Source organism: Vidua chalybeata, chromosome 9, assembly GCF_026979565.1.
Source record: "Vidua chalybeata isolate OUT-0048 chromosome 9, bVidCha1 merged haplotype, whole genome shotgun sequence".
In the NCBI taxonomy this organism is placed as follows: domain Eukaryota; kingdom Metazoa; phylum Chordata; class Aves; order Passeriformes; family Viduidae; genus Vidua; species Vidua chalybeata.
The window spans coordinates 5,694,826-5,706,484 of NC_071538.1; the positions used below are offsets into that span (position 1 = coordinate 5,694,826).

At 51.2% G+C, this 11,659-nt stretch overlaps 1 protein-coding gene across 1 annotated transcript; it reads left to right on the forward strand.

Moving 5' to 3' along the window:
• Positions 1-2,943: 2,943 nt before the first annotated feature.
• DIRAS3 (DIRAS family GTPase 3) lies at positions 2,944-7,982 on the forward strand. Its single transcript, XM_053951085.1, has 2 exons — positions 2,944-3,981; positions 4,136-7,982. Exon 2 carries the CDS (start codon positions 4,221-4,223, stop codon positions 4,815-4,817), a length of 597 nt encoding a protein of 198 aa, XP_053807060.1. The 5' UTR covers positions 2,944-3,981; positions 4,136-4,220; the 3' UTR covers positions 4,818-7,982.
• Positions 7,983-11,659: the final 3,677 nt, after the last annotated feature.

Consider the following 11,659-nt stretch of genomic DNA (forward strand, 5'->3'; position numbering starts at 1 on the left):
TGAAAGGCGTGCGGATGTGGCATTTGGGGACATGGGGCAGTGGTGGCCTTAGCAGTGCTGGGGGAATGACTGGACACAGTGGTCTGAGAGGGCTTTTCCAACCTAAATAATTCTTCGACTTGCACTCAGGAAGTAGTGGAAAATTTGATGAAAACAGACGAAGTTCAGCATCAAGAGCCTGAAGTCCCCTTGCAGGAGGGGCTGCCCTGGTGAAACAGCACCTGAGAGAGGGCCCGGGTGTGAGCTTTAGGCAGAGCCCGTGGCTCCGTTCCCGCTGCAGCTTGTGCTGGCTGCAGCCAGGCAGCGCAGCTCTTTGGGACCTAAGGAGTGTCAAAAGAGCGAATAAATGAGATTTCAGTGCCTGTAGAACCGCCACCCCCTCGCACACGCTCCTCTCCCGGGCACACCCTGCCCTGGCAGGGCTCTGCTGCCACCTGCTGCCCCCAGAACCCGGCTCCGGGCTGGACTGAGCACACACCGGCGATCCCTGGGCAATGAAACGTGGGAATTCGGTGATGTGAGGGAGCCACAGCTGCCTGCAAGGTGCTGTCCCTGGAGCTTGGTGTGTCCGCGTCGCTGCGCAGGGACACAGTGAGAACAGGCAGGGATGGGAAAAGCCACCTGAGACTGTCAGCACTGGCTGGGCAGAGGGAGCTGCCGGCGTTTAAACCCGCTCCCAGCAGCCCCCAGGCTGTGGTAAGCACACTGTTCTCTCTCTCGGGATTTTTCATAGAGGTGCACAGAGAAAAAGAAAGAGAAAACAATTTCTATTTCTGCTCCTTGTTTTGCCCATGTGGAATGTGCTTGGAGAATTGTTTACCTGGGGTGATTGCTTGGTTGGATTCTGGTGAGGATTGTTTGGGGCTGGTGGCCAATCCAACCCACCTGTGGCTGGGCTCTCAGAGAGAAGGTCACGAGTTGTGCGTTAGATTTAGTAGTTAGAAAAAGTAAGTATGTAGTTTTAGTACCTTCCTTTATATAGTATATTAATGTATTATAACGTAGTTATAATAAAGAAATCATTCAGCATTCTGAACTAGAGTCAGACATCAGCATTTCTTCCCACTGGGTTTGCCTGCATTTTACAGTACCAGACAATTCCAGTGTTGTGGGACACTGAAAGATGTCCCCTCTCCCAGCCCAAATCCTGCAGCCCAAAGCTGTTTTCTGGGATTTTGTTAGGATGCCAGTGAAGGGGTGGGGACAGAATGGCAGGAGATGGAGCTGCAGGAGCTCCAGTTCTGGTTATAATGACAGTCACCTGCTCTCGATGACGGGACAGCGTCAGAGCACTTTTTGGGGTAAAATAAGCAATGAGCAGCAACAGATTTATTTTTGGAAGGTTTTGATCCGTGGTGGGCACATGGACGTGTCACGGGTCTGCTTCCCACTTAGCACCTGACACCACACTGTGCAAGAGCTCTTAGAGTTCTTCCCTTGTCAGAGCCTATTATGGGAAATCAATCCCAGCTTCAGGCTTTGGAACTGGAGGTTTAAATAAAACACCTCTTAGAAAGAACCATTAGAAATATTGGAAAACGTCTGAAAATAGGATAACCGAGCAAAAATGGCTAGCACAGAGAGAGAATTAGCTACTCATTCCTAGCCAGCATTTCATTCTGGCTAATAAATACCTCATAAACACCAGGAATGATGGTTTAGAAATACCCCATAAACACCAGAAATGACGGTTTGTAAATCTGCTCTGAAAATCCCCAATAATGATGGGATTCAGGCAAAGTGAATGGCTCGCAGGTTATGAGCCTTGCCACAGGCAAGTCACGCTGCCTGGAGAGACAAGAACCGTAAAAGCAGATGTAAAATGAACAGGAATTTTTTCCAGCAAAAGGAAGGTGAGGGGTGATCCCTGACTCCATGTTAACCCCACTAATGTTGATTAGTGGACTTTCACAGTTCTGCTTTATCCCCCTATTTTCATTATTATCATTCAGACAGGAACTTTCAAAGCATCTCAGTACAAATGGGCACCTGGTTTTAAAGAGGGCATTTCTTTTTTAAGGTCTCAGGTTTAGCTCCCCTTGCATGGGGATGGACTTGGTCCACGTTCTGTCCCAGGTATTTCGCCTCATGTCAAGATTGAAACTCCTCTGGGGTTTTTTTTTGTGTTATACAAAAAAAAAACTCCACAGCAGTATGAAATAGATCTAAAGAGATACTTTTTGTTGGTCTGGGATAGAAGCATTACAAGGCTGATAGAAGTGGATTTAAAATAGGAGAATACCACAGCGTTAGAAACGCAACAAGGATCAGAGAAAAAAAGAAATGATAACCCGGAAAACCACAAATGGTTTGGGAAGAATGAGCTTGGGGAAGGACTGGGAAGTGTTCCTCCACAAGTGCTGATTTCAGCACAGTTACTGAGTTGTTTTTATGAATTTCTTCCTCATCTTGGGAGTTCTGCCAAATGTCCTTGTGGCCCATAAATCCTGCATTCCCTGTGCCCACTGTCAATGGTTCATCCTTTTTCCCAAGCTTTGTTCAACTCCCGCAGGTCTGAGAGCAGAGAAACATGTCCAGCCCTAACCTTAACAATTCTACCGACAACTCATTTGCTTTTTTAATACCGGGGTATCACTTAGAGCTTGTTAGAGCGTGAGGGCAGGCTGCTGTTTCACAGATTCAATCTCACTTTTTGTTGATTAGACTTCTAAGCATGCATAGTTCAAACATCAAAAAAAAAAAAAAATCCTTTCTTAAGGAAATTTTACATATCCCACATTTTGCAACGTAGATGACCCACAAACAGAAATACTTCCAAAAATGCATTGATTTCGGACCGATCCCCTCAGAGGCCGACAGCCATTTTGGGGCGTGAGGGCGGGCGGTGCCTGGGCGGGAAGGCGCGGGCGGGAAGGGGCGGGAAGGGGCCGTGAGGGCAGAGCTGAACCCGGGGTGGGAACCCATGGGCGGGAAGGGGCCGTGAGGGCAGAGCCGAGCCGAGCCCGGGACGAGAAGGGGCCATGAAGGCATAGCCAAGCCCGGGGCGAGAAGGGGCCATGAAGGCAGAGCCGAGCCGAGCCCGGGGCGAGAAGGGGCCATGAGGGCAGAGCCGAGCCCGGGACGGAGCGGGGCGAGGAGGAGCCGGGGGTAGCTCTCCTCTGGGCGAGGAGGAGCCGGGGGTAGCTCTCCTCCCCGACCGTGCCGGAGGTGGAACGGCGGGGACACAGCCGCCTGCCCCTGTCAGGCACCGGGTGATGCGAGCTCCGGTGTCCCCGCATGAGGGCGTTTGGAGAGACTGCGTTGGGGGAAATGCCTAATAAACGAGGAGAAGTACTGCTTGTGATTGTGTCACACAGCTACTCTTATTTCATCCCGCGGTGTGAGGGAGACAAACCAAACAGTGGAATCACAGGATGTCCCGAGTTGGAAGGGATTACAGGGATAAGGTCCTGAGCGGACCTTGCTAGCCATGGCCCCAGGGCTCGGTGGCTTGCCCGGGGAGGGCTGAGAAGCTGCACAGGGCAGCTCTGCCCCGCTTAATCTCAGTGGGGGTGAAAACCTGACCCGGATTTGAAGTTTTTTAAATTAAATCAGCCCTAAATTTAAGCTGAGAGATGCGCAGGGTGGATGAAAGGCGGCAGAGCCCGGCAGTTCCTGGGGGGCTGAGGGAGGGCGAGACTCCCCTTTGTGCACGGAGTGAGGGATGGAGCGGCAGAGCTCGGCTGCAGCGGCTTTAATTCAGGCGGCTGTGTTGAGTATTTCTTTATTTTCACGGGGCGGTTGAGTGGAAGGCTGGGTTTACGAAGGCACGGAGCCTCCCCGCCCTTCCCTTGGCGGCGGCGGCGGCGCTCCGGGCGAGGGTGGTACCGCTTCCCGGGGGCTGGAACACGCCTTCCCGGGGGCTGAGCGCGGCTTTCCCGGGGCTGGAGCACGGCTTCCCTGGAGCCGGAATACCTCTTCCCCGCGGCTGCCAGGAGATTTCAGCCCCGTTTCGCTGCTCGGTGGAGCTGATGGCTGCAGGTGAATTCTTATTCTCTTCTCGTAGCGTTAAACGTGTCATGGGCTGCATGGCTGGGGTGGGGAGGAATAGTGGTTTATTTCAAGGGAAAAGGATGGGAGCGATTTATTAACTGCTGATTTCAGTAATGCACCCTTTCCCCCTCCCTCTCCGCAGCCCACCTCTGCATAGGGGTGTGTAAACTTGGTGGAACTCGGGCTTTTTGTGTGAAAACCTCCCCTCACGTCTCGACGCAGCCAGCATGCCTGAGCAGAGCAATGATTACAGGGTGGTGGTGTTCGGAGCAGCGGGGGTCGGCAAAAGCTCCCTGGTCCTGCGCTTTGTGAGGGGCACTTTCAGGGAAACCTACATCCCCACCATCGAGGATACGTACCGGCAGGTGATCAGCTGCGACAAGAGCATCTGCACCCTGCAGATCACGGACACCACGGGCAGCCATCAGTTCCCTGCCATGCAGCGGCTCTCCATATCCAAAGGGCATGCCTTCATCTTGGTGTACTCCGTCACCAGCAGGCAATCCATGGAAGATCTTCACCCCATCTTCGATGAGATTTGTCAGATCAAAGGCGACATCCAGAAAATCCCGATAATGTTGGTGGGGAACAAAAGTGACGACACGCAGAGGGAGCTGGATGCCAGCGAGGGGCAAGCGCTGGCCAGCAAGTGGAAGTGTGCCTTCATGGAGACCTCAGCCAAAATGAACTACAACGTGCAGGAGCTCTTCCAGGAGCTCTTGAATCTGGAGCAGAGGAGAACTATCAGTCTCCAGGTGGATGGAAAGAAATCCAAACAGCAGAAAAAGAAAGATAAACTGCAAGGCAAATGCTCTGTTATGTGATTGCCTTTGGCTGGACTTGCTGCACGGCACAGCTGGAGCGTGGACTCCCACAGAAAATACATTCCTGCTGGAGATTTTGGAGGAATCCACGCCTTGCAGGGTGGTTGCTTTCCTCTAAAATCCCCGCTGGGTAATTGTATGTGTTGTTTTTAAGGAGGATGGCTTCTGCATGTTTATTTTTTTAAACCAATAAATGTTCCATGTTAGCAATTACCTGTAACTAGAAGTTTTTTAATGTAAGAAGTTTTCCAGAGGGAAACAATGTCTGTCAAAACAAACCTCTCTATTCTTGTGAGTACATGCCAGTTTTTAAATATCTCCAGCCTGTTAACTCAGAGGAAATCATCTATAATGTGTCGAGTTAAATTGTTTTCAGGAACCTATTGACCAGAGCAAATCTCTAACAAAGTGAGGCATTTGCTCTAAAAATGAACATGTGTGTGGCCCTGCTTGCCTAAATTTTTGATGGACAGACTGGGTTGCCCACCAAAGCTGCAGTTTTTTGCATGACAGAAGTGGAGTTTTCCTGTGTGCTGTGCAGTTCCCGAGACTTGTGCAGTTCTGGGAGTGATTACAGCTGTATAAAATCAGGCTTTCGTTCCTGCTTTACTTTTTCATTCCCGACTTCCTCTGTTCACTGAGGCAGGATTTTCCACGTGCTCTCACTCCCAGTCCAGGAGTGATCCCTGGTGTCCTTGAGCAGGAGCTGCCTCCTGATGAAGGTAACTGGGAGATTCTGAGTGCCCACTGACGTAGAAGCTGGTTATCTTCTCCTTGCCCAGCCATCACCCTGGTTTTGCTGTCCGAAGCTCCTTTTCCCAGCCTTCCTGGAATTCTATCAGATATCTATTTTCCTCCCTCCATCCAAGTGACCCAGCTGGCACCTGGGATGAGTCAGTTCAGATGACACTGCCTGGGGAAGGAGCAGCTACACCTGGAAGCAAACCCCTCTCTGATGAGAACTTCTGGCAGACACTTCATGTGAATGAAGGGACTGGAGGGATTTAAAAGCTATGTGGATGTGGCACTTGGGGATGTGGGTCAGTGCTGGGGAGCAGTTGAACTCCACGGTCTTAGAGGGCTTTTCAAAGCTAAATAATTCCATGATTCTGTCTCCTGGTTTGGGTGTGTTTTAGCCCAAGCAGACGACTGCAAGACTTCAGTGTTGCACCGTAGGCTTGATTTTTTACACAGCAACGTGGTCTTGACACATGAGACATGGGAGGAGAGGAATTGCTACTTTTTATAGCACTTTTCTGGTGAAGTGATTTCATTGCTGAGGGTGAACACGATGTGGAACTGGAGGTGCTGGAGGCTTTCAGGCTCTTTCTGTGGATGTATTCGTGTCAAGAATGACCTGAGGGGAGCCTGTGAGAAATAGGGGGCCACTGCCAGAGGGCAGGCATGGATGGGACATTGGGAAGAAATTCCTCCCTCTGAGGGTGGGGAGGCCCTGGCACAGGAATTCCCACAGAGGCTGTGGCTGCCCCTGGATCCCTGGAAGTGCCCAAGGCCAGGTTGGACAGGGCTTGGAGCACCTGAGGTAGTAGAAGGTGTCCCTGCCCATGGCAGGGGTGACACTGGATGGGCTTTAAGGTCCTTCCCATCCCAGACCAGTCTGGGTTTCAGTGGAAGGTGCTGTAGAAGGGCCTTTTCTCCCAGACCTCTTTGTTCATGTTGCAGGCTAATACGCAAACCCATGACATTTGCATCCATGTGAATACATGACATTTGAACGACTCTTGGCCCCTGGTGCTCCCCTGTCTCCTGTGCTGTCCTGAGCTGCTTTTCCAGTCTCCTTAGGCTGTCCCTACACACTCGTGGGGTCAGATGGCTCCATGTGAGCCAGGGGAGTTTGCCCCAGTTTCATCTGGAGCCCTCACACCATTTGATTCAGCAGAAAAATGTATTACTTATGATTTCAGAAACCATCTTCTGCAGGAGGGTTTGGAGCTGTCCAAAAGTTAATGCTCACTTGGCAAAATCAGCCCAGAGGCTCTGCTCCTGATTTTCCCTATTGGAGAAGGGACCCCCCCAGGCTCCCAATGCTGGACCTGTGGTGCTGGCTGGTGCTGTCCCCTGTGTGTGACATCTCCTGAGGCAGTCAGTCAGGGGGCTGTGGGAGCAGCCCTGATGGCTTTGCTTGGACATAACTCTTCCTTTCTCCTCTCTGGCTTTGTGCATGGATTTTCTGTCTCTGATCACTCGTGTCCAAGCAGTTACACAAAGCTCCTCGTGGGTTGTTTGGTTATTATTACAAAAACTATTTCTGTTCCATTGCAGCCTTTGAAACCCCTCAAAGACGTTTTCTGTCTAAGCCTTTTTAAAATGTCAGGAGACCTAATAATGTCTCTACAACTCCCACTGCCTTCATGGAGATGCCTGTGCAAAGGATCTGCAATTACTCACACAGCCAGGATGTTCTGGAATGTGTCATTAGCACTGCCGTGTGTTCCCTGTGCGGGGTGTGGAGGTCTCCGAGGGCTGGGATCTGTCAGAGCAACAATCCATTGGAACAAAACAGGCTCAGGCATTCCTGCACCCGGGAGAATCCCTGAGGGAGCTGGGAAGGGGCTCAGCCTGGAGAAAAGGCTCCAGGGGGCCCTTGTGGCTCTGCACAGCTCCTGCCAGGAGGGGACAGCCGGGGGGGTCGGGCTGTGCTCCAGGGAACAGGGACAGGAGGAGAGGGAACGGCCTCAGGCTGGGCCAGGGCAGGCTCAGGGGGGACAGCAGCAGGAATTTCCCCATGGAAAGCGTGGTTAGACATTGGAAGGGGCTGCCCAGTGAGTCCCCATCTCTGGAGGGGTTTAAAATCCCTGTGGATGTGGCACTTGGGGACACGGGGCAGGGGTGGCCTCGGCAGTACTGGGGGAATGATTCAGCTGGATCATCTAAGTGGACTTTTCCAACCTAAACAATTCCACGATTCAAAGCTTCTTTGGTTGCCATGAGACCAAGACTGTGTGGCAATGGAGATGCTGGGGTGCTCCTGGGGGTGCCCCAGTTTAGAAACCCAAACCAGCTGGGGAACAAGGGACACCTGCTGTGTCTGCCTTTCATGCTCTGTAAATAATCTATGTCTTGGGTGTGCAGCTCAATTGTGCTGTAAATGAAAACTGTATTAATAAATAAATTACATAATTGGCTGTTTCCATATGAACTGAACTAGCTTGGCTTTTGTGTGTGCAATCTATTGTTCTTATAGGACGGGAAATTCATTTCATCGGGGTGGATACTGTGTTTTGGAGTGAGGGTATATATTGGAAGGACTGGAAGGATTGAATAAGTGCAGGTTTGAAAAGTAACAGACCTGTAGCTTTTCAGTTGTTTTTTTTTGATGAAGGACATTCAGGTGAAGCCATCTGTCAGCAATGAAGAAGCAGCTCTGCTGTCTGATGGAGCTGTTCTGGCCTTACCTGCTGTTTCCAACAGTGCTTTTCCAGGAGCTGGTGACAACATGTTTTTTATGGAGCTGTTTATGCATCCTGTAAACCTTTCAGCTTGGAGACATGCCCTGACACATTGTCCGTGCCTGGAGAGCTGCATGGGAACTCACTAATAATTCTCAAGTTGGTTGTTTTATTCTCTTCTTCATTTTGTTCTACCCCAGAACTCTCTGGTTTTCTGGAAGGTTCTTCATGAGGTTAGATGGGGTAAGAAAAGGTCACAGAAGATGCTGACACAACTTGTTGAGTTGCTTTTAATGCCTCCATAGTGCTTCTTGGGATGACGAGTTGAACACTCTGAAAATTCCCTCTGGGATATCCTGAAGGAATCCCCAGACCTGCTGTTGCCTGGGTGGCTGGTGAAGGCTGAGACTGTGAGGGCAGTGAGTGACTTTGAACTGAACCACAGAATCGTGGAATCATTGAGGTTGGAAAAGCCCTCCAAGACCATGAAGTCCAATCTGTGCCCAGTCCCCCCCTTGTCACCCAGCCCAGAGCACTGAGTGCCACCTTCCTTGGATGGGGACTCCACCACCTCCCTGGGCAACCCATTCCGACGTCCAGCCTGACCCCCCCTTCCATGATGGAAAAGAAATCCTTTTCCTCTCTGGGATGCTGAATTTCAAGCGTTTCTCAGTCACTACTCCTTATTTCCATACAACACTCGTTGACAGGCTTGAGGCAGTTCCCTTCCCAAGTTCGATGAACAAAATCAGTGTCAGAAGAAAACACTGGGGAGGAGAATCACGAACAGCTCTTCTTGCGAGAGAAAAATGTGAGCAGTAGCTGGAGTGTCCACCCACACATGTATTTTAAAAACAAGCAGACAGAATATTGCTGTATTCCAATTCCTCTTCCCAGAGCAAAGCAGGCTCATGATTAATGGAACGAACAGCTCGGAATAATAAGCAATATTGCTTTATATGCAGGGTCCGTAGCCACGAGGTACCCGGTGCACTCCAGAAGAGTAAAAGCTCGTCTTAATCATTGCCTGCCTCCTCTGCAGCGTCTGTGTCATAAATAAGGGACATCAAAAGCTTTGGAGAGCTAATGAAAATGCTAAAGAGGCTCCAGACCAACGGCAGCGTAGCAGCCTCCTGCTTAATGGTGTTGCTGCGTGCCAGGCTAGACCTGCCACCCCTAATTATTTCCTTTTTTCCCACTTTGGGGAAAAACGATGGCGTAAAATCCTATTAGACAGGAGTACATTTAATAATGCAAAAAGGATGGAGGAGCAGAGGAAGGAGGGGAGCCCAGCACTGCCGTGGCTCGGCTGGGTTTGTTCACAGTCCTGTGGTGGTGGAGCCAAACCTCGCTGGCACAGCTGGGCACTGGAACTGGGTCTGGCTTGGGCAGCTGCCTCCGTCCTCATCTTTGTCCTCTTCACACTTCCAGCAAGCCTGGAAATTAGAGGGAAAGGAATGATTGTGTTTTCCTGGATTAGCACAGAACCAGAGTCTTCCAGCCCAACCATCCCAACTGCCCCTCCCGTTGCCCTCAGCTCCTATCCGGGTGGGAATGGGGGTGTGGGGTCCCACCAGAGCCCATCTCTTCTTGGCAGCCTGTGTTGAGAACTTGCTCCAAGCCTTGAGCAGAGGGCAAATGCAGCTGATATGCAGTGAGAGGGGCTTTTCACGAGGGGGATTGGACTTAAACTGAAGAAGAGCAGGTTTACATGGGATTTTGGGAAGGAAATTCTTCCCTCTGAGGGTGGTGAGACCCTGGCACAGGGTGCCCAGAGAAGCTGTGGCTGCCCCTGGATCCTGGCAGTGTTCAAGACCTGGATGGGGCTTGGAGCAGCCTGGGCTAGGGGAAGGTATCCCTGCCAGTGATGTCTCCTCCAGCTAAAGGCACATGGCATTCCCACACCTGGATATAGGTGCCCACAGGTACCTCCTCCAAAGCAGGCAGAGCACTGCTCCGAAGCCTCTGACTCGGAGAGCAGCAGGGAGCTTTCCTTTCATAGCTCAGTGATGCACTTGTGCCTTTCAGACTAAAAATATCTAAGGATGGAGATGTGAAAACTCTTCTCTCCTACGTTGTGGTGTTCCTTTGTTCCTACATGTTTTCCTCCAACCCCTGCATGCCATTATCTGCCTCAGGCTGCCCGTGGGTGAAGGATGAGCAGCTCACACCCAGGCAGTGAAAATCCCTCCTGGGAGGGAAAAAACCCCCCCATCACATGGAGTCCTTGGATCAAGACCAAGGTCTCATCTGGGATGGGAGTGAGGAAAAGGCTTCTTCTGCCAGCGCTGGCTGCCCACAGCCTGCTGCCCACATCCTCCTGACTGCTTGGAGCATCCCTCGAGCAGGGATGGAGCAGATCCCAGCCTGCACCCACGTCCAGCCCTGTACGGGCCCATAGGGACCTGCTGGGATCGATATGGAGGTGAGGGAACAACTCCTTGCACCCCCGAGGAAGAGCACACCTGAGCTGCAGCACTCAGCTCTGTCCCTGGGCGGTTCTGATGTGTCATTTCAACAACATAAAGCCCAAAAATAGGGAAGAAAATTAACAAACAAGGGAATGCTCATGCTCAGATTGTTTTAGCCATTTCTGCTGTCAGATGCTTTACCAGCTGGCCAAGCTGGAACTAGGGGAGAGTGGCTGGTTTTGTGATTATCTGGAAAGATGAGCCAGAATATGGCTCAAAAATGGGAAATATTTGTATGAACTGTAAGAAATGACTCATTCCCACAGGCATAATTCCAGACATTGATTCATTTGATTAATTTGTAGTGGAAAAAAATAAGTCTTTACGTCCAAGAAAGAGGATGCTGAAGGGTGGCTGGTGTTTGCTATGTGGAACACAAGGACATTTGGTGTTTAATAATTTTTGTTGCATTAATGATTGCTCCAAACAGCCTTAGCAAGGCTCTTCCCAGGGGTGTCCAGCGTGGACACCCAGAACGGGACCGTTTATCACACTTGCTCCTTTTGGACAGCCTTTTCCAGGGAAGGCTGGGTCCGGCTGCCCAGGGCTGGGGATTTAAGGGATTCCTTTGTGGAAGGAATACATGATAAATAGTAAGGGAAAATAAGCATTGGGTGGGTTCAGACCATATCCCTGTGGGCTGCTTCTTTGGGACAAGGGTGGGAAAAGCCAAGGGAGCCTGGGCTCCTGTTCCTTCTCGATGACACTGGAGGGAGGGAGGGAATGGCAGCTGTTGATGCAGCAGGGATGGAGATGGGAGAGCGGGAGCTGCTCCTGGCCAGGCGCACGGGGACAGGCACAGGCTGTGCCCTGCAGAGAGGAGAGGTGAGGGATGGCTGTCCTGGAAATCACATTGCGCCGTCTCCTGCACCTCCGCTTCTCCCACGCGGAATTCGATTACGCTCCTGCTCCAGAGAAAGCCGTCCTTGGCTGCTGGCTGTGCCTTGTTTGTGAAGTCCCT